The 27366-nt window shown below is 44.7% G+C and overlaps 1 protein-coding gene across 5 annotated transcripts in view; it reads left to right on the top strand.

The window, feature by feature from the left end:
• Positions 1-27366, top strand: part of diaph2 (diaphanous-related formin 2) — a 705669-nt gene that overhangs the window by 194673 nt on the left and 483630 nt on the right. For all 5 annotated transcript variants that reach the window (XM_067996883.1, XM_067996882.1, XM_067996884.1 and 2 more), the window contains one exon: positions 7796-7935. In XM_067996883.1, coding sequence (XP_067852984.1) covers positions 7796-7935 — 140 coding nt within the window. The remainder of the gene's footprint in view (positions 1-7795; positions 7936-27366) is intronic.

Raw genomic sequence — 27366 nt, 5'->3', positions numbered from 1 at the left:
CAGCGGACCCAGCACCGATCCCTGAGGCACACCGCTGGACACAGGCATCCAGTTTGAAAAACAACCCTCTACAACCACCCTCTGTCTTCTGTCGTCAAGCCAATTTTGTATCCAATTGGCTACCTCACCTTGGATCCCATGAGATTTAACCTTATGTAACAACCTACCATGCGGTCCCTTGTCAAATGCTTTGCTGAAGTCCATGTAGACCACGTCTACTGCACAGCCCTCATCTATCTTCTTGGTTACCCCTTCAAAAAACTCAATCAAATTCGTGAGACATGATTTTCCTCTCACAAAACCATGCTGACTGTTCCTAATTAGTCCCTGCCTCTCCAAATGCCTGTAGATCCTGTCCCTCAGAATACCCTCGAACAACTTACCCACTACAGATGTCAGGCTCACCGGTCTGTAGTTCCCAGGCTTTTCCCTGCCGCCCTTCTTAAACAAAGGCACAACATTTGCTACCCTCCAATCTTCAGGCACCTCACCTGTAGCGGTGGATGATTCAAATATCTCTGCTAGGGGACCCGCAATTTCCTCCCTAACCTCCCATAACGTCCTGGGATACATTTCATCAGGTCCCGGAGATTTATCTACCTTGATGCGCGTTAAGACTTCCAGCACCTCCCTCTCTGTAATATGTACACTCCAAGACATCACTATTTATTTCCCCAAGTTCCCGAACATCCATGCCTTTCTCAACCGTAAATACCGATGTGAAATATTCATTCAGGATCTCACCCATTTCTTGTGGTTCCGCACATAGATGACCTTGTTGATCCTTAAGAGGCCCTACTCTCTCCCTAGTTACCCTTTTGCCCTTTATGTATTTGCAGAAGCTCTTTGGATTCACCTTTGCCTGATCTGCCAAAGCAATCTCATATCCCCTTTTTGCCCTCCTGATTTCTCTCTTAACTCTACTCCGGCAATCTCTATACTCTTCAAGGGATTATGCTAGCAAGCAACGTTCACAAACTTTCCCATTTTTTCATTTGAGATTTTTGGAAACATATTGGGCTCGATTTTGAACGTAAATTTTGGGGGCGGGTGGGCTGCAAAAATTGCAGAAATGCAGAGCGGGTTGGGAAGCCGGCTCCGACGCTGACTTCCGAGTTCCCCACAGACGCACCTGTGTGCGTGCGGGCGTCCCGAGTCCGGAAGTCCCGCCGGCTTTGCGGGATGATAGTTAAAGAACCAAATGTGTCTCATTGAGGTACTTAGTGCACTTGTGACATATTAGGTGGTTCGAACGATTTTTAACTTACCTTGGCGGCTTTCCCACGGCTTCTGATTCATGCCTGGTGAAACCAGGTGTGAAGGGCTGGATCAGGCAAAAAGAAATAAAATAAATTAGATGACCAACCATTGCACAAAGTTAAAACACAAAATCAACTTACCTTACCATCCTGCTCCGATGTCCGATGCCTGCCTCTCTGATCTCCCTCTCAGTTCCCAATGTCTCCCTCTCCGATCTTCCCCCCCCCCCCGTGTTGCAGCGTCTGTTGGCAGCCAGACTGCAGCGGTTCAAGAAGGCGGCTCACCACCACCTTCTCAAGGGCAATCAGGGATGGGCAATAAATGCTGGCCTTGCCAGCGGCGCCCACGTCCCATGAACAAATAATTTTAAAAAGCCTGTCAATCAGACTTGCTGCCGGGCGCGAAACCTGGAAAGAACTGTAATCACCATCAATTATGTTGCGATCGTGTCAGAAACGGTAATTCTTTTTATTCGGATTTGCCATGCGCACCTTCACCACCCCCCGCCACCATTTCAAAATTGAGCCCATTCTCTCTCCTCGAAAGCCAATATACTTCCACTCATTCCCTTTGCAATCAATCACTTGCTCTTCTTCCTTTTTCTTTTCTCTCCCACCGTTTCCCTCCTTTTGGTTTTCTCCTTTCTTTTTTTTTTGCCCTATGCGTCTCTTCCATCTTTATCCTCCCTCTCATTTCTTTCTATCTCTTCCTTTTTCTCTCCTTGCCGCCTTTCGCTGTTCATCCTCTCTCCTTTATTTCTGTTTTTCTCTTGCTCAACGGGTACGGTAGCATAGTGATTATGTTACTGGGCTAGTAATCCAGAGGCCTGGACTAAAATCCAGAGTCATGAGTTCAAATCCCGCCACGGCAGCTGGCGAATTTAAATTCAATTAATTAATTAAATTCAATTAATTAAATTAAAAAAAATCTGGAATTAAAATACTAGTATCAGTAATGATGGCCATGAAACTACCGGATTGTCGTAAAAACCCATCTGGTTCACTAATGTCCTTTAGGGAAGGAAGCCTGCCGCCCTTACCCGGTCTGGCCTATATGTGACTCCAGACCCACAGCAATGTGGTTGATTCTTAATTGCCCTCTGAAATGGCCTAGCAAGCCACTCAGTTGTAAAATCTCGCTACGAAAAGTCATAATAAGAATAAAACCGGACGGACCACCCGGCATCGGACCACAAGGCACCGGACACGACAACGGCAAAACAACAAGCCCAGTCGACCCTGCAAGGTCCTCCTTACTAACATCTGGGGACTTGTGCCAAAATTGGGAGAGCTGTCCCACAGACTAGTCAAGCAACAGCCTGACATAGCCATACTCTCAGAATCATATCTTTCAGCCAACGTCCCAGACTCTTCCATCACCATCCCTGGGTATGTCCTGTCCCACCGGCAGGACAGACCCACCAGAGGTGGCGGTACAGTGATATACAGTCAGGAGGGAGTGGCCCTGGGAGTCCTCAACATTGACTCTGGACCCCATGAAATCTCATGGCATCAGGTCAAACATGGGCAAGGAAACCTCCTGCTGATTACCACCTACCGTCCTCCCTCAGCTGATGAATCAGTCCTCCTCCATGTTGAACACCACTTGGAGGAAGCACTGAGGGTAGCAAGGGCACAAAATGTACTCTGGGTGGGGGACTTCAATGTCCATCACCAAGAGTGGCTCGGTAGCACCACTACTGACCGAGCTGGCCGAGTCCTGAAGGACATAGCTGCTAGACTGGGCCTGCGGCAGGTGGTGAGCGAACCAACACGAGGGAAAAACTTACTTGACCTCGTCCTCACCAATCCACCTGTCGCAAATGCATCTGTCCATGACAGTATTGGTAGGAGTGACCACCGCACAGTCCTCGTGGAGATGAAATCCCATCTTCGCACTGAGGACACCATCCAACGTGTTGTGTGGCACTACCACCGTGCTAAATGGGATAGATTCAGAACAGATCTAGCAGCTCAAAACTGGGCATCCATGAGGCGCTATGGGCCATCAGCAGCAGCAGAATTGTATTCCAGCACAATCTGTAACCTCATGGCCCGGCATATTCCTCACTCTACCATTACCAACAAGCCAGGGGATCAACCCTGGTTCAATGAGGAGTGTTGAAGAGTATGCCAGGAGCAGCACCAGGCGTACCGAAAAATGAGGTGCCAACCTGGTGAAGCTACAAGTCAGGACTACATGCATGCTAAACAGCGGAAGCAACATGCTATAGACAGAGCTAAGCGATTCCACAACCAACGGATCAGATCAAAGCTCTGCAGTCGTGCCACATCCAGTCGTGAATGGTGGCGGACAATTAAACAACTAACGGGAGGAGGAGGCGCTGCAAACATCCCCATTCTCAATGATGGCGGAGTCCAGCACGTGAGTGCAAAAGACAAGGCTGAAGCGTTTGCAACCATCTTCAGCCAGAAGTGCCGAGTGGATGATCCATCTCGGCCTCCTCCCGATATCCCCACCATCACGGAAGCCAGTCTTCGGCCAATTCGATTCACTCCACGTGATATCAAGAAACGGCTGAGTGCACTGGATACAGCAAAGGCTATGGGCCCCGACAACATCCCAGCTGTAGTGCTGAAGACTTGTGCTCCAGAACTAACCGCGCCTCTAGCCAAGCTGTTCCAGTACAGCTACAACACTGGCATCCACCCGACAATGTGGAAAATTGCCCAGGTATGTCCTGTCCACAAAAAGCAGGACAAATCCAATCCGGCCAATTACCGCCCCATCAGTCTACTCTCAATCATCAGCAAAGTGATGGAAGGTGTCGTCGACAGTGCTATCAAGCGGCACTTACTCACCAATAACCTGCTCACCGATGCTCAGTTTGGGTTCCGCCAGGACCACTCGGCTCCAGACCTCATTACAGCCTTGGTCCAAACATGGACAAAAGAGCTGAATTCCAGAGGTGAGGTGAGATGAGAGTGACTGCCCTTAACATCAAGGCAGCATTTGACCGAGTGTGGCACCAAGGAGCCCTAGTAAAATTGAAGTCAATGGGAATCAGGGGGAAAACTCTCCAGTGGCTGGAGTCATACCTAGCACAAAGGAAGATGGTAGTGGTTGTTGGAGGCCAAGCATCTCAGCCCCAGGGCATTGCTGCAGGAGTTCCTCAGGGCAGTGTCCTAGGCCCAACCATCTTCAGCTGCTTCATCAATGACCTTCCCTCCATCATAAGGTCAGAAATGGGGATGTTCGCTGATGACTGCAGTGTTCAGTTCCATTCGCAACCCCTCAGATAATGAAGCAGTCCGAGCCCGCATGCAGCAAGACCTGGACAACATCCAGGCTTGGGCTGATAAGTGGCAAGTAACATTCGCGCCAGATAAGTGCCAGGCAATGACCATCTCCAACAAGAGAGAGTCTAACCACCTCCCCTTGACATTCAACGGCATTACCATCGCCGAATCCCCCACCATCAACATCCTGGGGGTCACCATTGACCAGCGAGTTAACTGGACCAGCCATATAAATACTGTGGCTACGAGAGCAGGTCAGAGGCTGGGTATTCTGCGGCGAGTGACTCACCTCCTGACTCCCCAAAGCCTTTCCACCATCTGCAAGGCACAAGTCAGGAGTGTGATGGAATACTCTCCACTTGCCTGGATGAGTGCAGCTCCAACAACACTCAAGAAGCTCGACACCATCCAAGATAAAGCAGCCCGCTTGATTGGCACCCCATCCACCACCCTAAACATTCACTCCCTTCACCACCGGCGCACTGTGGCTGCAGTGTGCACCATCCACAGGATGCACTGCAGCAACTCGCCAAGGCTTCTTCGACAGCACCTCCCAAACCCACGACCTCTACCACCTGGAAGGACAAGGGCAGCAGGCGCATGGGAACAACACCAGCTGCACGTTCCCCTCCAAGTCACACACCATCCCGACTTGGAAATATATCGCCGTTCCTTCATTGTCGCTGGGCCATAATCCTGGAACTCCCTTCCTAACAGCACTGTGGGAGAACCGTCACCACACGGACTGCAGCGGTTCAAGAAGGCGGCTCACCACCACCTTCTCAAGGGCAATTAGGGATGGGCAATAAATGCCGGCCTTGCCAGCGACGCCTACATCCCGTGAACGAATAAAAGAAAAAAAAAATTTGCTTTCACTCCTCTCACTTCCTCTTTCTCGTGCTATTTTACATTTGCTGTCTTTCTTTTTGCTTTATTGCAGCCTCACTTTTCTGTTTCTTGCTCACTCATGCTCTTCTTCACTTTGTATTTTTTTTCTCTTTTGCTCTCATCACACTGTCTCCAGCTGGCTACATTTTGCATTTTTTCATGTTCTTTCCTTCACTACCTTTTGCGCTGTCTTTCTGACTTTCTCACTTTTACTACCTTTGTTTTCCTTTCTTTGATTTCACTATCTTGTTTTCTTGCTTGCTTGTTCTTAGCGACAAGTGCTCTCTCTCTCTCTCTCTCTCTCTCTCTCTGTGTGTGTGCCTGGTTTGTCTCAGCTTTTCTTTTTCTCCTTCCTTCATTTCTTTTAACTTTCTCCTTTCTTTCAGTGGTTGTGTCCCTCCATCCTCACCTTCCTTTCTCTTACTTTTCTTTCTCTCATATCCCTCTCGCTCTCGCTCGACCCCCCCACCCTCTGGCTCGACGCCTCTCTCTCGCCCTCGCTCGCGCTCTCTCTCGCCCTCGCTCGCGCTCTCTCTCGCCCTCGCTCGCGCTCTCTCTCGCCCTCGCTCGCGCTCTCTCTCGCCCTCGCTCGCGCTCTCTCTCGCCCTTGCTCGCCCTCTCGCTCGCCCTCGCTCGCCCCCGCCCCCTCGCTCGACCCCGCCCCCTTCCCTCCTCCTAATGCAAGTCTCTCAAGTTCATTCTAAGAATGGTTATACACAATTAGCTTAATTATAAACTTTCTCTAATATAATGTGAAATATCATAAGTAAGCATATGTCTGTTTGGAGTGGTGATCGAATTTAAATTGCTTATAAACAATAGGTGGCAGAAATAATACTGCATTTTAGTGTACTTTATAATGTCTGTTCTTCCTGTAATTTGCATTTTCTGTATTCTGTTCATGAGTTTTTAACTTAGTACTAAAATTACAGTTTTACTAACCATTAAGTGGACTAATTGAGTGTGTTGGAATTTGGACCTCTTTATAAATGAGCAGTTTTTAACTAAATTGAACTTTCCTAGGAAATTATTTGAAATGGGAAACTGAAGTGCCACTTACTTACCTGATTTGTATTGTACAGTATAAGCTTGAAACAATATTGTCTGTAAATGACAGATGTAAAAAGAAATGACAGGTCTCAATAAAAAAAAGTACATGTTCTACATTAAAGCATTTTCCGTACCAAAAAATATGGTAAGCATTTCACTGAAGAAATTGCACTCCACAATCTATTTACTGAAATTGTTTATCAATCCATTCTAACATTATTTGTTCTGTTTAACTTGTCACTTTTCTGGAGAAATCACTTACAAGTTTGGAATAGCATATTTATGTTTGAAATCTCTGCTATTTGTTTTAATTGAAATTTTCTACAGTTTGTGGTCACTTTTTTTGTCAGATTTAGTGTTGGGTGACTTTTCATTTTTCCCAATCTCAAAAAAATATAGGGAGAGAGATATTGTTGTTGGATAGTTGGCTGTGGCGAGCATTTCAGATCTCCCGTGGCATTGCTTGTGGTGTCAGAAATCTGCTGTCTCCTCACGCGATTCCTTCTAAGAGTCAAAAACAACTCTTCAGTCAGCGATCCCTTCCCCGTTCAACTGGGTTTCTCTGCATCATCACCGCTCAACAATGTAGATTAATCTCCCTTTTTCTTTTTTCTTCTTTTTCATCCTGTCCCTCTCAACATTTTTTTGGTAGAATGGGACTCAATTAATCCAAAATTATACTACAAATATGGCTCTGGAATGTGATGGTTGACAGGGCAGAGGTCTCTGGTTCTGCAATTCTAATTAGTTGATGGGACCTTGCAGCATCCACACAAACACACCACTTGTTATATAAGTTTATGACTCATTAATATTGGAAGTAATGATTCCAATAAGTATTTAAACAAGAATTTTGGTTACATAAATACAAATAGTTGGGACCTATTTATGCCCCATTATATTGCAGCACTATGTTCCATTGGTACTGATCCCATAATAGAAATGATGTAGGAAACTGCATAGAAGTGAGAGCTTTCAAACAGATATTTTCACTTTTACATTTAAACGTTTGTGTATATTTATTTGAAACTAAATCTGTATGGTGATAAGCCTCCATTTTTGAAATTTATCCAACATTTTAATTTTATAGTCTGAAAATATGTGTTGATATTCTGAATATGTATAGTAGATCTATCAAAAATAAAAATTAAACACCTAAGTAATCTGGCAGATTGCCTGTTATGGAGGAACTTGAGCAACAAGTATTTGGAAGTGCAGTCCACAAAACTTAAAAAACCCAAATTGTAAAATTTATATCTGTATCATGGGGTCTGCAATAAGTAAGTATATAGTTTCTGTGTACTTGGTGGGTAACTGTTTCCTTGTTGTTGATACAGGGTGGACTGAAGAACAGCAAGCATGAAAGTACTCTGTCATCCCAAGAATATGTTCATGAGTTACGTTCAGGAATTACTGATGATAAACTTCTTAACTGCCTAGAATCACTGAGAGTTTCTTTGACCAGCAATCCTGTTAGGTGAGTGGAGCTTGTGTACAGAGCTCAATTTAAATCATTTTTCTCAATTTTCTGACCATATTATAGTGCTAAGCTTGTGGGAAATTGAAGAAGGGCATGGCACAACTGAGATAGCCTGGCAGCATAGATGGCTAAGTAATTACCATCTGGTTGTAGGTTTGAATGTCAGGGCTGTATGCTGTTCAAGCTCATTTACCTTTGTTTTCATGACATAGACATCAGCTAACATTGTAGAATGGCCTGTGGCCCAGATTGTCCTTTCCTTATGGCTCAAGATCTTTGTTGATAGAAGGTGACTCCTATAAGGAGATTTAGGTAGAAAAATTATAATTAGTGTCATTTAAAAAAAAAATCAAGATGTAATTGTCATGCTCAGAAAAATGTAAACTACATTTCTGAAATTGTATTTTATCAACATTAAATAGTTACAAAAAAGCATGCCAGTTTGCATCTTCAACTTAAAGATTCAACAACTGATGCAATTATGTAGAAACAAAAGAGGTTACAGTGAGGGGAATGTATGTTTACATCGAGTTACTTCGTAACCACAGCATAGAAACAGGCCATTCGGCCCAACTGCTGGCGTTTATGCTCCACATGAACCTCCTTCCTCCCCACTTCATCTAACCCTATCAACATGCCCTTCTATTCCTTTCTCCCTCATGTGCTTATCTATCTTCCCCTTAAATGCATCTGCTATTTGCCTCTACCCCTTGTGGTAGCACGTTCCACATTCTCACCACTCTTTGGGTAAATAAGTTTCTCCTGAATTCCCTTTCAGATTTATTAGCAACTATTTTATATTTATGACCTCTAGTTTTGGACTCTCCCACAATTGGAAACATTTTATCTATGTCTACCCTATCAAACCCTTTCATTATCTTAAAGACCTCTGTCAGGTCACCCCTCAGCCTTCTCTTTTCTAGAGAAAAGAGCCCCAGCCTTTTCAGCCTTCTCTGATAAGTATATCCTCTCAGGTCTGGTATCATCCTTGTGAATCTTTTTTGCATCCTCTCTATTATCCTTTCTATAATATGGAGACCAGAACTGTGCGCAATATTCCAATTGTGGTCTAACCAAGGTTTTATACAAGTTTAACATAACTTCTTTGCTTTTCAATTCTATCCCTCGAGAAATGGACCCGAGTGCTTGATTTGCCTTTTTTATGGCCTTATTAACCTGCGTCGCTACTTTTAGTGATTTGTGTATCTGTACTCCTAGATCCCTTTGGTCCTCTATCTCATTTAGACTCTTATTATCCAAGTAGTGTGTGGCCTCCTTATTCTTCCTGCCAAACTGCACTACCTCCCACTTATCTATATTGAAATTCATTTGCCAATTACATGCTCATTCTGCAACTTTATTAATGACCTGTTGCATTTTGATGCATTGTTCCTTTGTATTAATTACACCTGCCAATTTGGTGTCGTCTGCAAATTTTGCGCAATTCAGCATCTGAATAATAGTTTTTCCGACCTGGAAGTGCACTGACACAGTTGATCCATCAGAGAAGTCAGGAGTGACGGAAGGAGTATAAATGATGTGCAAGGAAGGGAAGATGCACAAAAACAAACAACTGAAATAATGCAGTTTAGAAGTCGTACCAATTCTGCAAAACCAATTCAAAATGTTGGCTATGAGAAAGGAGGTTAAACAGATTCACCTCAAGATGCTTGAGAAAGAATAGGAAAGTGACATAGAACAGAATTGGAAATGAAAAAATGAGAAGCAGCAAACTGGTATATAAAGGCAAACTAATACAAAGAGAGAGACTGGTGTACTTTGCACTTGTAAACTCAAAATTGAATTCTGGATACAAGTACAGGAGCTAAGTCCGGAGCCCAGATGGCTTAGGAGGTTAACTACAATTTTTTAAAAAAGAGCACTGAAGCATTGTACTCATTTCAATGTTTGATTTCTAATCAGATGTTGACGAAATGTAACATGCTGCGTATATTGAATATGATGTAATGTACCTCGGGATAATTCTGGATGTCACTGCATATAACTGATCGCTCAGATAGTGTGGTGTTTTTTCAACTATCAGGCTATTTATTTCAGGCTAAATTATGAAATGTTTATTATTCGGAAGAAATATACACAGAAGCAAGCTAAATCAACACAGTACACTAGTGATAAAGTGGTTAACAAACTTAACCGTCTGAATGGAGGAACTCGTTACTTCAAACGGTCTGGCCTATGTGTGACTCTGGACCCACAGCAATGTGGTTGATACTTATCTGCCCTCAGAAATGGCCGAGCAAGCCACTCAGTTGTACAATCCTGCTACAGAAAGTCATAATAAGAAAAAAAACGATGGATCATCCGGAATCGGACAACTAGGCACTGGACATGACAAAGGCAAAGGCAAAGCAAGCCCAGCCAACCCTGCAAAGTCCTCCTCACGAACATGTAGGGATTATTGCCAAAATTTGAAAAGCTGTCCCACAGACTAGTCAAGCAATAGTCTGACATAGCCATACTCACAGAATCATACCTTTCAGTCAACGCCCCAGACTCCTCCAACACCATCCCTGGGTATATCCTGTCCCACTGGCAGGACAGACCCACCAGAGGTGCTGGCATTGTGGTATGTAGTCAGGAGGGAGTGGCCCTGGGAGTCCTCAACATTGACTCTGAACCCATGAAATCTCATGGCATCAGATCAAACATGGGTAAAGAAACCTCCTGCTGATTACCACCTACCGCCCTCCCTCAGCTGATGAAACAGTACTTCTCCATGTTGAGCACCACTTGGAGGAAGCACTGAGGGTAGCAAGGACACAGAATGTACTCTGGGTAGGGGACTTCAATGTCCATCACCAAGAGTGGCTCGGTAGCACCACCACTGACCGAGCTGGCCGAATCCTAAAGAACACAGCTGCCAGACTGGGCCTGCGGCAGGTGGTGAGAGAACCTACATGAGGGAGAAACCTACTTGACCTTGTCCTCACCAATCTACCTGTCGCAGATGCATCTGTCTGTGACAGTATTGGTAGGAGTGACCACCGCACAGTCCATGTGGAGACTAAGTCCCGTCTTCACACCGAGGACACCGTCCATCATTTTGTGTAGCACTACTTCCGTGCTAAACGGGATAGATTCACAACAGATCTAGCAGCTCAAGACTGGGCATCCATGAGGTGGTGTGGGCCATCAGCAGCAGCAGAATTATATTCCACCACAATCTGTAACTACATGGCCCAGCATATCCCTCACTCTACCATTACCAACAAACCAGGGATCAACCCTGGTTCAATGAGAAGTGGAGAAGTGCAGAAGAGCATGGAGGAGCAGCACCAGGCATACCTAAAAACGTGGTGAAGCTACAACACAGGACTACATACAGTGGAAGCAGCATGCTACAGACAGAGCTAAGCGATCCCACAACTAACGGATAGGATCAGGTCAAGGCTGTGCAGTCCTGCCACATCCAGTTGCTTCATCAATGACTTTCCCTTCATCATAAGGTCAGAAATGGGGATGTTCGCTGATGATTGCACAGTGTTCTGTTCCATTCGCAACCCCTCAAATAACGAAGCAGTCCGAGCCCGCATGCAGCAAGACCTGGACAACATCCAGGCTTGGGCTAATAAGTGGCAAGTAACATTCGCACCAGATAAGTGCCAGGCAATGACCATCTCCAACAAGAGAGAGTCCAACCACCTCCCCATGACATTCAACGGCATTACCATCGCCGAATCCCCCACCATCAACATCCTGGGGGTCACCATTGACCAGAAACTTAACTGGACCAGCCATATAAATACTGTGGCTACGAGAGCAGGTCAGAGGCTGGGTATTCTGCGGCGAGTGACTCACCTCCTGACTCCCCAAAGCTTTTCTACCATCTACAAGGCACAAGTCAGGATTGTGATGGAATACTCTCCACTTGCTTGGATGAGTGCAGCTCCAACAACACTCAAGAAGCTCGACACCATCCGAGATAAAGCAGCCCGCGTGATTGGCACCCCATCCACCACCCTAAACATTCACTCCCTTCACCACCGGCGCACAGTGGCTGCAGTGTGTACCATCCACAGGATGCACTGCAGCAACTGGCCAAGGCTTCTTCGACAGCACCTCCCAAACCCGCGACCTCTACCACCTAGAAGAACAAGAGCAGCAGGCACATGGGAACAACACCACCTGCACGTTCCCCTCCAAGTCACACACCATCCCGACTTGGAAATATATCGCCGTTCCTTCATTGTCGCTGGGTCAAAATCCTGGAACTTCCTTCCTAACAGCACTGTGGGAGAACCTTCACCACACGGACTGCAGCGGTTCAAGAAGGCGGCTCACCACCACCTTCTCAAGGGCAATTAGGGATGGGCAATAAATGCAGGCCTTGCCAACGACGCCCACATCCCATGAACAAATAAATAAAAAAAAGTAACATTTACACCAGACAACTGCCAGGCAATGACCATCTCCAACAAGAGAGTGTCTAACCACCTCCCCTTGATACTCAATCGGATTACCATCGCCAAATTCCCCACCATCAAGATGCTGGGGATCACCATTGACCAGAAACTAAACTGGACCAGCCACATAAATACTGTGGCTACAAGAGCAGGTCAAAGGCTGGGTATTCTGCGGCGAGTGACCCACCCCCTGACTTCCCAAAGCCTTTCCACCATCTACAAGGCACAAGTCAGGAGTGTGATGGAATACTCTCCACTTGCCTGGATGAGTGCAGCTCCAACAACACTCAAGAAGCTCGACACCATTCAGGACAAAGCAGCCCGCTTGATTGGCATCCCATCCATTAGCTCAAACATCCACTCCCTCCACCACCAGCACACTGTGGCTGCAGTGTATACCATCTACAGGATGCACTGCAGCAACTTGCCAAGGCTTCTTTGATAGCACCTCCCAAACACACGACCTCCAGCACCGAGAAGGACAAGAACAAGGGTAGCAGGTGCCTGGGAACACCACCTGCACGTTCCTTTCCAAGTCACAAACCATCCCGACTTGGAAATATATTGCCATTCGTCCATAGTTGCTGCGTCAAAATCCTGGAAAACTCAACAGCACTATGGGAGAACCTTCACCACACGGACTGCAGCGGTTCAAGAAGGCGACTCACCACCACCTTCTCAAGAGCCATTAGGGATGGGCAATAAATGCTGGCTTTGCCAGCGACGCCCACATCACATGAATGAATTAACAAAAAAATTAGTGGTGTATTATACATTGGGCTTCACTTATTTTGAGCTCTGTGTAATGATGATTATTAGACTGCCCATTGAAGCCAATGAATGGAAAATTTAGGAAAATGTGTTTGGAGTGGTGGCTTGGTTTTGCAAACATCCTTCGACTAATTAGAACCTGAGACCAGTGAGTAAGTTTATGAAGAACATGCATATTAACAATGTGCAGAGAATAGCAGCAATATACAGGAAAATTAGTTGTGCAGATTGCCACTAAATCTAGTGAACAAATGACATCTATTTTATTTTTTAATTCTACTGTTTTATTTCCTATTTCTGAAATATGTGCCATTATGTTTAAAACTCTGTTTTAATCAGATTATTTTCCTTCCTCTATAATAGATAAGTGCATTCACACTTTTCTTTTCACTTGTGGATTTAACATGGCACTGTTTCCGTTGAATCAGAGGATATTCTGGCTTCTGAGTGTGGTGGTACAATTTGGGCTATCTACCAAAGCTGCTTACTTGTGTCACCACAAAAAGCAACTTCCACAAGCAGGCCAGTGTCTCTTGTGGACCGAAATGTAACATTCTGCATATATTGAATGTGATGTAATGCACCTCTGGGTTATACTGGAAATAGTACTGGATGTCAATGTATACTACTGATCTCTTATAGTTGAAAAAGCACCACCCTTCCAGGCTATTTGTTTCAAGCTAAATTATGAATTGTTTATTACAAGAAAGAAATATACTCAGAAGCAAGCGAAATCAGCAGAGAGAACTTGTGATAAAGTAGCTAACTGTCACTGGCTGTTTTCTGAGTTTGATACACAAATCGTTTCAAGGTTCTTCTCGTCCTTTGCATTTATGAGTTTTTTTTAGATAAGTACACTGCTTTATGCTCATAGAGATCTTTCTCACTGCAATGTCATGACAGTACGATAGATCTGAGTGAAGTACTGAACTGGTCAGAGTTTCCATATTTACCTCAATTTAAGAGATCCTGGATAATATCAATCAAGACAGATCAAAAACCGAACAGCGTGCTGGAGGCTTTTGACAGGCAAATGTTCACACTTTGTCCAGGCCTTTCATATTCAGGAGCAGCTAAATGTTGCAGCTAAAGTATCACTAGCCCCCTATATAATTAATTACCTGATCAAACTATCTGGTCTACTTTTTCAGACAGCATGGCCCTGTGTGCAGCTGGTGATCTCGTGAGGAAAGACAGTTTTCTTTTTAACTTGAGTTAGTTCAAAATCTTTCATATTTACCTATATATCATTCAATTTTATAATTTGAGGTTGAAGATTAATCATCGTCACAAAGTTTTCTTTTTGCTGGGTGGGCTGTTGAATATCTACAGAGAAAGATAGCAAAGGAAGATGCAGAGAAGAGAACAATCGACCACACTTTGTGCATTTGTAGCTATTAATGAAGAGCAAAGAAAGACGATGAGAACTGTTTTTAATATCAATAGAAAGTGAAATGCCACATGGTTCAGTGTTTACAAACTATTTTGTATTGATTCTTTAAGAAGTAGCATAAGTTTTAGTTTCCTTCCCTCCCTCTCCCTGGGAAAATACGAAGAGACTATTTTGCTTTGCAGTTCGCTAATGAGGTTACGTCCTATCTATTTGTGGTCTACTACCACTTTTAATGCAACGATAATTGAGCAGATTGCAGACAGGCATTTTCTCGATGTCTGTAACCAGGTTTGCTACGTACAGAGTGGAGCAGGTTTTTGAGGCTATTGTGAAATCAAGTTTCAAGATTCTGTGCAGAGGTTTTCATGGGTGGGGCAGGACTGAGAGTTGGCATGCGCAGAGACAAAAGCCGTGTGCAGATGGAGAACTGCAAAAGACAGTAAGGGACAAACAGTGCACATATGCTCATACGAGAAATGCTATATTGAAGGGAACAGAATTGTTACTGGTGAGAAAGCAGAAGAGATCTTGGAACTGAAAAGAGGAAAATTGAGGCGATGAAGAGAAGCAGAAGATGGTGAAAACATTGTAATTTAGAGTGAAACAGCTCGTTTGTAATTTTTTCATCTGTTCTCAAATATTGAGTTTCATAAGTATTTTATTAGTAAGGGTATATAATGGGTATGGATGAAGAACCAATATAGTTTGACAGGAGTTGGATGGAACTGTTCAAATGGTCAAGTTAAGGATTGAAGTGTTTTTTGACTGAACCAATCACAATGCTGTATGCCTTATGGACACCTTGAGAATTTTTTTCTACATCCTATGGATGTGTGCCAGATACAAATACTTTGATTTATTGAAAATGTTAGCTCAACAACCTCTTTGTGCTTGTGTTATTTTAGTACCTCTGTTTGAGGGTGAGTAAATTTGAAAAAAAAATGACTAAGTTCAATTTCAGTTTGTGCATTTTTTTTTAATGTAGTACATTAGTTACTGAATGTAATGTCATAGGGCAGAAGTATACTGGTGTTTTGCTGCTGTGATTTTCCAAATGACATGTTCCTAATCTTCCCACATAATATGAAGAAGTGCCAAGTGGAAGCCAGGTAACTCCACAGATTAGGAAAATAAGTGAAATAATTATTGGGGGTCATTATTGCAAATTTTATTGTTGCTTATTCAAAATTTGCATTCATGGAGTTTGGAAACATTTTTAGTAGATTTTAATTTTATGGCTTTTTTTCAAACAGAATGAACAAAACCAACTTGTAAAATAATACACCATATAAAACTCAATTTTTCAGTAAAATCAACTTATAATATGACATCTGAGTATCGTAAAATCCTATGCTATTGTGCATTTTTTTGCAGTTTTAATTCACAATGCTTCCTATGGTCATAAAGTCTAAATGTTAAAATATAAATGCAGTCGAGCAGGTTATATCAATCACTTTTCCTGTAACATATTTACGCATTAATTTCAAACTGTGTTTTATTCCCCATTACTGATCCAAACATTATTAGAGGGCACTTTTCAAGATTGGGGTAAATGGGTAAACAGTAATAGCGTGAGTACAATCATTTTGAAATCTTGTCTACATTTTCAAAATCAATTTTTAGTCTGTATTTTCTTTTACTCTGTTAAGCTGTATACCCACTCTCTTCCCCCCCCCCCACCCCCCACCACCTGTCAATATTGAGTTTATTTAGGTTCCTGTATCTAAAGAGCGTAAAGACCATGTTTTTTTTAGCAGTTTGATTAGGAAATGAGTAGTGCAAAGTAACAGCTAGAAAAAACCTTATCAACTTTTAAAAACATTATTTGCTGTTTTGTCGGAAAATTGTTGTTGGGGGTAGCTTGTACTTGTTTTAAACGTGGAAAGTAGTGAGCAATTGGTTTCATCTTTCGTACTGTAATAGAGATTTTGTATTTATCATGTGGGAAAGAACCAGTTCAAACCAGTTTCCCACTGTATGTCACAATGTATTGGTATACCAATGATATAGTATCACTGGTTAGAGGGTTAAATTGAGAGGACAGTGTTGCATAAACTTGGCTTCTATTCCCTTGAGTTTAGAAGATTGAGCAACAATCTGATCGAGGTGTTTAAATTGTTAAAAAAAAATGATAGAGTAGATACAGAGAAACTATTTCCTTTGGTGGAGGAATCAAGAATGAGGGAACATTTAAAAAAAATCATTCATGGGATGTGGGCTTCCCTGGCAAGGCCAGCATTTATTGGCCATCGCTAATTGCCCTTGAGAAGTTGGTGGTGAGCCGCCACCTTGAACCGCTGCAGTCCGTGTGGTGAAGGTTCTCCCACAGTACTGTTAGGTAGGGAGTTCCAGGATTTTGACCCAGCGACGATGAAGGAACGGCAATATATTTCCAAATCGGGATGGTGTGTGACTTGGAGGGGAACGTGCAGGTGGTATTGTTCCCATGCACCTGCTGCTCTTGTTCTTCTAGGTGGTAGAAGTCGCGGGTTTGGGAGGTGCTGTCGAAGAAGCCTTGGTGAGTTGCTGCAGTGCATCTTGTAGATGGTACACACTGCAGCCACTGTGCGCCGATGGTGGAGAGAGTGGATGTTTGAACTGGTGGATAGGGTGCCAATCAAGCGGGCTGCTTTGTCCTGGATGGTGTTGAGTTTCTTGAGTGTTGTTGGAGCTGCACTCATCCAGGCAAGTGGAGAGTATTCCATCACACTCCTGATTTGTGCCTTGCAGATGGTGGAAAGTCTTTCGGGAGTCAGGAGGTGAGTCACTCACTGCAGAATACCCAGCTTCTGACCTGCTCTTGTAGCCACAGTATTTATGTGGTTAGTCCAGTTAAGTGTCTGGTCAATGGTGACCCCCAGGATGTTGATGGTGGGAGATTTGGCGATGGTAATGCCGTTGAATGTCAAGGCAATGTGGTTACACTCCCTTGTTGGAGATGGTCATTGCTTGGCACTTGGACAGCATGAATGTCGCTTGCCACTCATCAGCCCAAGCCTGTCGTCCAGGTCTTACTACATTCGGGCATGGACTGCTTCATTATCTGAGGGATTGTGAATGGAGCTAAACACTGTGCAATCATCAGTGAACATCCCCATTTCTGACCTTATGATGGAGGGAAGGTCCTTGATGAAGCAGCTGAAGATGGTTGGGCCTAGGACACTGCCCTGAGGAACTCCTGGGGCTGAGATGATTGGCCTCCAACAATCACTACCATCTTCCTTTGTGCTAGGTACGACTCCAGCATCTGGAGAATTTTCCCCCTGATTCCCATTGACTTCAATTTTACTAGGGCTCCTTGATGTGCCACACTCGGTCAAATGCTGCCTTGATGTCGAGGGCAGTCACTCTCACCTCACCTCTGGAATTCAGCTCTTTTGTCCATGTTTGGACCAAGGCTGTAATGAGGTCTGGAGCCTTGTGGTCCTGGCGGAACCCAAACTGAGCATCAGTGAGCAGGTTATTGGTGAGTAAGTGCCACTTGATAGCACTGTTGACGACACCTTCCATCACTTTGCTGATGATTGAGAGTAAACTGATGGGGCAGTAATTGGCCGGATTGGATTTGTCCTGCTTTTTGCTGACATGACATACGTGGGCAATTTTCCACATTGTTGGGTAAATGCCAGTGTTGCTGTACTGGAACAGCTTGGCAAGAGGCTTGGCTAGTTGTGGAGTACGAGTCTTCAGTACTGCAGCTGGGATGTTGTTGGGGCCCATAGCCTTTGCTGTATCCAGTGCACTCGGCCATTTCTTGATATCACGTGGAGTTAATCGAATTGGCTGAAGACTGGCTTCTGTGATGGTGGGGATCTTGGGAGGAGGCCGAGATGGATCGTCCACTCGGCACTTCTGGATGAAGATGATTGCAAACGCTTCAGCCTTGTCTTTTGCACTCACGTACTGGGCTTTCCATCATTGAGGATGGGGATGTTCATGGAGCCGCCTCCTCCTCCCTTTAGTTGTTTCATTGTCTACCACCATTCACGACTGGATGTGGCAGGACTGCAGAGCTTGATCTGATCCGTTGGTTGTGGGATCGCTTAGCTCTATCTATAGCATGCTGCTTCTGCTGTTTAGCATGCATGTAGTCCTACGTAGTAGCTTCACCAGGTTGATACCTCATTTGTAGATATGCCTGGTGCTGCTCCTGGCATGCTCTTCTACACTCCTCATTGAACCAGGATTGATCTCCTGTCTTGTTGGTAATGGTAGACTGAGGGATATGCCGGGCTGTGAGGTTACAGATTGTTGTGGAATACAATTCTGCTGCTGATGGCCCACAGCTCATCATGGATGCCCAGTTTTGAGCTGCTAGTTCTGTTCTGAATCTAGCCCATTTAGCATGATGGTAGTGCCACACAATACAGTGGACGGTGTCCTCAGTGTGAAAACGGGACTTCGTCTCTACAAAGACTGTGCGGTGATCACTCCTATCAATACTGTCTTGGACAGATGCATCTGTGACAGGTAGATTGGTGAGGACGAGGTCAAGTAGGTTTTTCCCTCGTAGTTTCTCTCACCACCTGCCGCAGGCCCAGTCTGGCAGCTATGTCCTTCAGGACTTGGCCAGCTCGGTCAGTAGTGATGCTACCGAGCAATTCTTAGTGATGGACATTGAAGTCCCCCACCCAGAGTACATTCTGTGCCCTTGTTTAATAGTCTAGATGCATATCTGTGCCTTTTTGTGCGCTTCAGGATCATTGCCCTTCAACAATCATTAATCAACCTTGAGAAGCACATTTCTCTTTTTAAAGTTAATGTTGCATTTAGCTTCATGCTGTCTCGTCCTGAGACTTCGATTTCTTTTTCCAGCAAACAAACCTTCCTGAATGGATTAGATTTTTTGTTAACTTGCAGAGCAAGTTGGTCCATCCCTGAATAAAGCCGTTGTTCTTGGCCAGATACCTTGACCTCCATCTTCAGCTAGTCATTACATCAGAACATAATTATTTCTATCGGCTAGTTTTTGTATCCCTTGCTATTTCTGAGGCTTTTTTGCTTTTCAATGTTTATGCATCCCATCGGTTTTCCAAACCGCCTCCGAAGTTTACATGTCAAATTTACTTCTGACCTGAATTTCTCAACTGTTTGCATTTAGATGCTGCAGAGAATTCGATCTTCTTGTAGAAGTGTTTTTAGTCTCTTAATTCGCCTTGTTTTGTTGCAGAAATTTACAGGAGGAGCAGTTCCCCTGTCTCAGTTGGTAAAACAGTATGTTTCATGTTGTATTTCCAGCCATAAGGTGAAATTATCTCCATTCATTTGTTTCCCTACTCCCCTCACTCTGGTGCTTAGAAGCAGACTTCTCAAAGCAATATTTAAGAACCATGTTTGAGAACTCTTCTGAGGAAGTTTCTTTCTTTGTGGACAATACTTTATTTCAATCTGGACTTTTCAACAGTGTTTGAAGCTGTAACACTTAAGTGGCAGCTGTTCACTTGCAGTTTTTATGAACGGAGAAGATTGTCATCAGGGAATTTATATATACCTCTTAAACGTGATACTCATTTTGGAATGATTGAGGCTAATGCCATTGTTGTCTTAACACAACGTAGGGAATACCATCAGAATGAAACATCTTGTATGGGAAGAAACATCTAAGAGGACGCATCTCCTATTTTCCATGTTTTGACTGAAAACACATGCTATGAATAAAGCTTTTGGCCCTTCCTTAGAATATTTTAACTGGTACATTTTTGAGATGTGGACCAGTGATGAGCTACCTCAGATATCTATTTAAGAAATCAAAATGAAATTTAACAGGTAATTTTAAACATCTAGATTTACATAAGAAACCTCTAATGATTTTTGAGAGATTTCCTACCGTGGCACATTCTTTAAATACTCTGAGAACAAACAGGTATCTTTGCCCTTCATGCTTCCAGTGTGGTTGTCTGAATGTGCTGGCAATAGCGGTTCTGCTGGTCAGGAACAAAGCACGGAAGAGTGTGCAACATCGTTCTTCTTCAGTAGGCTCTTGGCCTCTTGCTTTATTGTCAACTGAAGTGGGTGGAAGCATCTGAGAATGTAGTGATATAAGTTACAATTCCATCCAATAGGAATACCATTGTGCAGAAGAGATTGTGGTACCTTTTTGTCTGGGCTTGATTTACAACAAGATCTGAATTGATAGAACTCCTATTTGTCACAATCCTTGAGGATGATCCTGAAGTGGTAGCAGGATTTGGTTGTGGAGAGCATGCTGCAGTATTCCTTCAGGTGGTCAGTTTAGTGTCTGAGGTAAATGCACTATGGTACACTGTCCCTTTGGTACCCTGTCCCTTTTATACACTTTCCATAACTCCTCAAACTGCTGATTTAAAAAATTGTAAACAATTTTACAACACCAAGTTATAGTCCAGCAATTTTATTTTAAATTCACAAGCTTTCGGAGGCTTCCTCCTTCCTCAGGTGAATGTTGTGGAAAATTCCACAACATTCACCTGAGGAAGGAGGAAGCCTCCGAAAGCTTGTGAATTTAAAATAAAATTGCTGGACTATAACTTGGTGTTGTAAAATTGTTTACAATTGTCAACCCCAGTCCATCACCGGCATCTCCACATCACTATTTTAAAAATAGCAGCTGAACTGATCTCTGGAACAATTCTGTTGATTATGTCCAATGAAGTGTGAACTTCAGCATGTGGGCAGGTGGTTCTTTTAATTTCTGAATAAAGTAATTGCATCTTAAATAGTTTTTTTTGTCTAGGAAGGTGTAGAAAACCTAGGTTTGCTTTATCATTAGCCAAGTGTTTGTGTACAGTAATAAACTGTAAAAAGTGCATGAAAAATTAAATAATTCAAATCTTGAGTGACCTTGAGTGCAGTACAAATTGGCGAATAGTTTTATCTTAATGCAAATCACATAGCCGCAGCATATCTATGGGGACGCTAACCTGATTTAAATAAACAAACATGTTCCCAAATGCACTTAAAATTATGACAAGAAACTGACCTTAACTCGCAGCATTTTTCTTCACTGGAGTGAAATACCAGCAGTGAAGTACTTGCACTATATACTGGAGTGTGATGATACTAATATTGTTGATCCTCTCAGAGGTGCTGTATTGTGATTTTTTTTCAACATCCAGGTACTACAGTAGGGCTGATCATTCTTCGCTATAACCAAAGTAGTCTCAAATGCTTTATTGTAAGTAACACTTCTGATCTAAGGACATAGAATTTGTATTTTCATGGTGATATTGATATTCTGTCTGCAAGAAGAGTACAATGCGCCCAGTTCTGTTGATCATTTCAGATAGAGTTGTGTTGCATTTTTTTTACCTTTTTGGAGTTGCCAGCCAATCATTTTTGCTTAACTAGGATCTCTGGCCTATGAGCTTTTATTATGCCCACATGATTGTTCTCAATGATTTTAAAAGAGAAGCTTCCTTCTTAGGTTTCAAATACAGATAGAAATGGCTCACTGATTTTATTTACCTATCTGAACTTATTTCTAGTGTGCACAAAATGGTAACAATATCATCGAATTTTACATCTTTCCTGCATCAGATCCCTCAAAGAGCTATCCCACGTAGTCCTATTTCCCTGCCCTACAGGTGATTGGTGCAAAAATTTTGAGATGGTACAGAATTTGCATCAAGATTAGGACTCTGTGACCAGTGGATTAATTTTCACATGGAGGTACTATTCATATTTAAAAGTATACACTGACCTATTTGAAACAATGTATAGTATTTTTAAGTGTCCAACACCAATCATTTCTGCCTCTTTGCTACCTATTTTGAGCCAGTGTGTGTGACACAACTGTTGGAGTGAGGCACGTTGTAGGGCCAGAATAGAGGGAGCTTTACTTGGCATCTCGCTCTGCTATGCCTGACCTGCCAGTGGTTTGGTGCTGACGCATATAGTGCCTGAAATGGCAAGAGTTCCATTCCCCAGCACTAACATTTCTCACTTCGATCAGCACAAAAAATTGTTACATGTCAATAGTCATTTTAATGAATCTTTAAAATTCAAAATTATGTTTTAAGTGCAACTGTTCTGACAGTATGTAGATTCTTTTTTCAGATTTATTTTTGTGGTGGTGTAAAGCGTAATCATCTCAGTAATGCAAGAACTTTCACGTTCTTAGGATGTCCTAAAGCGCGTCACATCCAATGAATTACGTTTGATGAGTAATTACTGATGATTGGCATGTCTGAATTAGCATCTCAATGGCCAAAGTTTGCTATGCAAGTGCTCATTTGCCTTTTTATAACTAGTCACTAAAATCACAATTTTCATCATCATAAATTAATGTAGCAGTAAAACAAAGCATCAGAATTAGTTGGTAACACATGATCGCCATTCACGTATGAACCATCAAGTGTTGATGATGTTGAGGCTTCTTATTTTCTACTGAATTAGTCATAAGCGTACACTTGATGCCAGAAAATTTCAGAATCATGCCTGAATGAGTGTGAGCTCTTTGAATCAAATTCAGACATATGGAGTAACAAAAAATGAATATTAGTTAATATAAATACATTCTACTGCAGCAGCACGTGCAGCTCCAAACCTGTGTGCTACTAATTTCTTGCTGTCTGGAGGAGGCAGTCCCTGTACTCTTTAGAGCCATTGACATGCATAATGTATTAGCAAAGGCCTGTGACTTGTACAATCCTATGATAGTTTGTTGACACATTTATTAGTGACCACTTGTAAGTGAAGTGCACAAGCACAAATTCTGTTTCCACCAACTACACTATTCCAGATGACAAATTAAGCATCTTTAGTACCTTCATGCATAGATTCTGGTTGTGCATCCTCTATCCCTTCTGGAAATAATACTTTGAGAGGTCCTTTTTAAATCTGAAACATATTTTGTTCTAAAACTTCAATTTATCTGATTATATTCATTTTATTCAGTACTGAGATCTCTTGAGATGGTAGGTCTAAAGTAAAATGGGAACAAGAGCTTGCATGCACTGTATTGCACATGACATATTGCCTTATATAGTAACCTCTAACACTGCATGAGCAGCCATGTAACAACATGATTAATACTGCAGGGTCCACAGGACCAAAAACTTGAATACATTCTAAGAAATATTTCAGAGGCTTCTGTAAATTAACTCATATTGTTAACAACAGTACTTTCCTCCTAAACACTCTTCTAGGTTTCATGAATTCTGAAATTATGCTGAAAATCTATATTTGATTACTTTACAATTCATTTTAAAAGGTAGTTGTTAGCCTTTGTTTTCTAGTTTCTGTCTTTAGCTAAACTGAGTTTATATAGACCATTGGAATATATTCTCTCTTTTTCCGGTTGACAAGTCAAAAATCTAGAATTTATCTTGAAGTAGGAACTTGAAATTGGATTTGATACAGTGATCCTTTGTAAGGAAAAGCATTGCTCGTCACTGCATTTGTTCTAACTGTCTGGACTTTCTGGAATCAACTAGAGCTTTGCTGTGCATAAGTAAGGAAAATTGGAATTCAGAGAAAGTGGAAATAGAAAGATGTAATTTTTAAAAACTTGCATTTATAGTTCTTTATCATCTGAGTAGTCTCAAATGTTTCACATATAACGAATTACTTTGAAGTGCAGTGACCTATGTTGGCAAATGTGGCAGCCATTTTGTGCATAGCAAGATTGCTCAGTGATGAGACCCTTGATCAGTTGACCTGTTTTTGGTGGTGTTGGTTGAGGGAGGAGTGTTGATACCATTGTAGGCTCAATCAATACATGGTGGGCCTTAATTTTTAATAAGAAAATATTTTACTGTGAGTAATACTGAAAGAATGTTTACGTGGAAAAATACATTTGTTGAAATCAACGTGATGACAATGGCGGTCTTCTTTCATATTATATACAAGAGGGGATAGTTTCAAATTTGGCTTTTCAATATTGATGATATCTGGCATATTCTTCTTAGTGGAGGATGTGGGGTGTCAGCATGCTGAGAAAGGGGAAATAGGTTGACACCTACGGTGTAAATTTTTGTTTTAGAAAATGGCTATTGACCTGGGTTATTGGCCTATTTTTCCCCCCTTTTTTTTCAGAACTGGTGGACCAGACCTACTGGGCTCGAATTTAGCAGGCCTGCGGGTTCCCAGCGGGTGGTCCTCCGGGAGCGTCGAAAACGCGGACGGGTAATTGTGTGCGTCCCCCACGCGATCGCGGGATAATTGGACCCATTAAGGCCTGCTTCCGGGTTCTCCGCTCCCCAGCTGCGTGCCGGCCGGCTGCGCATGCGCAGTACCGTCGACGCGATGTAGGAGCTCCAGTTAAAGGGGCAGTCTCCCAAAGCCCCACCTGCTGCAAGCAAGAGGTCTGGGAGAATGGCTCAACCAAGGGGAAAGGCTGCGCCCCGTTTTTCAGATCTGGCACTGCAGCTGATGTTGGAGGGCGTGAGGAGGAGGAGGGAAACACTCTTCCCTGAGGATGGGCGCAAGTTCCCTGCCGCCGCAACCAGGAAGGCATGGGCAGAGGTGGCGGCGGAGGTGAGCAGCAGGGGCAACACCCCAAGGACTTGGGAGCAGTGCCGCAAGCGCTTCAATGACCTGACTAGGTCTGGCAAGGTGAGTACACCAACGCACCCTCCCACATCCCGTCCCCACCATCACGCCAAGCAGATCACAACCCCCTCCTGCACAGCCACCACTGCGCTCCATCAGCAATCCTCACAGCCACTCATTCACCATCCTCGCCGTGCACGCAAGTACCCACCGTCCCTGACCCCACCCGAACACTACCACACACCCCAATCCCCATGCAATGGGATGGGCACGTGGCCCACACTTCCTCCCATCCGTTCCGCGCCACGCTCAACCCAACCACACCGATGCTCGATGCGTCTCACGATGCAAGACGCACCCACTCACACATCTGTGTTTTGCCTTCACAGGAGAAGAGGAGCAAGAACAACCGCGAAAGGGCACGCACCGGAGGTGGGCCGCCGCAAGTGGTGGAGCTCACCGACGCAGAGGTGGAGGCGCTCGACCTCGCCCGCACGCGACATTGCCTGTCGGTGGCCGATGGCGAGTGTGTCGCTGCCGAAACGGCCGGTAAGGGAAAGCTGACACTCAACACCCATGATCGCGAGTGACCGTATCATCACCTGCCATCAGGCGCACTGTCAAGTTGGTCCACATGCCTCAAAGTGCCCTCTGTTCTCTTGCAGGTGCGTCTTTGGATCAAGCGAGCATGGAGGGCGATTCCTCAGAGGACATGGCGGTCTCTGAGGGTGCATCGTCACATCAGAGCCAACCATCCACCAGCGCAGAGACACGCACCTCGGTGGGTCCCCCTCGCCAACTAGTTGGGGTAGCACTTGGTGAGTCACTGCGCACGAGTGAGCATGAGCAGACCCTGGTGGCAGGGGCAGCCGCGGAGGGTCCGCGACGGAGGGAGCACTCATCTCCAGGCTCTGCTCAGCCGGACCCAGATGCTGAACCCAGGGGGCCACCAGAGAAAAGGAGAGTCGTCGAGGGCCACCAGCTAATTGCTGAGGTGCTGGCAGAGGTGCCGCGCGCATTGTCCACAATAGCGCAGGCGATGGAGGAGTCCACCTCCTGCATGTGGGCATTGGTGGCGCAGGCACAGGAGGGTACCGGCGACACAGTGTCGCGGGTAGGTGCGGGACTGTCTGCGGTGGAGGACAGGCTGGCCTCCCTCGAGCGTCACGCACAGCTCCACTTCGAGTCCTTGCAGGCCCTCACAACGTCTGTACGGATTCAGGGTGAGCAACATTCCGACGCCACCAACAGGCTGAGGGATACACTAGGGGTGGCCTTGCAAGGCCTCACACATGCCATCCAAACTGCCGTCCAGCAGGGTGGAAGGGGTGATGTGGGCCGAGGCCAAGAGAGGGATGATGGTGACCGGGGACATGGAAGCGGGGACGCCTCTCAAGGCGTCCCCACGTCCCACCCGTCGCCCACCTCTCAACCAGCACCCGCAATGGTGCCTCCTCTCCAGGTGGCCGAGTCTGCCCCTGCCCCGGTGCAGGAGGAGCAGTCTGTGGAGGTGCCCTCACGGGCACCGAAACCCAGGGGCCGTCCGCCAAAAGCATCTACCCGGTCAAGGCAAGAAGACGAGCAACCTGCCACTACCTCTGCTGGAGCCACAGGGGTAGCACCACGTAGGGGTTCCCGGAGAAGAATTCCAAAGGCCTTATAATCACAAAGGGAATACACCAGGGTGTTTATTATTTTGTACTTTGTTTCTTAAATGATGTCACATTCCACATATTAAATAGTCTATTCTCACCACTCCTGCCACCTCTCGTCCATTCTTCCGCGGCTTGTGCAGTAGTTGCGTTCCGTGGAGGCCATCATGACGGCGAACACCTGCTGCCACCCATTGGGCACACTGCTGTGGGTGCAGGATTACTGGCAGCACTCTTCAGTGGAGGGGGCTGGTATGGCCGCTCGCATGTGCAGGTGAGGAGATGCGAGCGCCTCGCAGTGTCTGACTCTAGGAGAACCGTTGACGTATGAGTGCGTCCCTGGCCCGGCGACCATCCCGGTGAGTCGCGGCTCGGCGCATGGGTCGTCCAACATCCTCGGGCGCGTCCTCCTCCTCCTCCTCCGCCTCCTCCGCCTCCGCCTCCTCCTCCTCCTCCTCCTCCTCCTCGCCCTCGCCTTCCTCAATGTGGGTGGCGGGTGTGGATGGGGCCTCCTCCAGCGGCACCCCTCTCTGTTGGGCCATGTTGTGCAGGGCACAGCAGACAACTATGATTCGTCCCACTCTGAATGGTGTGTATTGGAGCGCTCCCCCAGAACGATCAAGGCACCTGAAGCGCATCTTGAGAAGCCCTATGGTCTGCTCAATTGTAGACCTGGTAGCAGTGTGGCTGTCATTGTACCGACGCTCCGGCTCGGTGA

Source organism: Heptranchias perlo, chromosome 15, assembly GCF_035084215.1.
Source record: "Heptranchias perlo isolate sHepPer1 chromosome 15, sHepPer1.hap1, whole genome shotgun sequence".
Taxonomy (NCBI): Eukaryota; Metazoa; Chordata; class Chondrichthyes; order Hexanchiformes; family Hexanchidae; genus Heptranchias; species Heptranchias perlo.
This window is presented reverse-complemented; position numbering and strand designations above follow the sequence as displayed.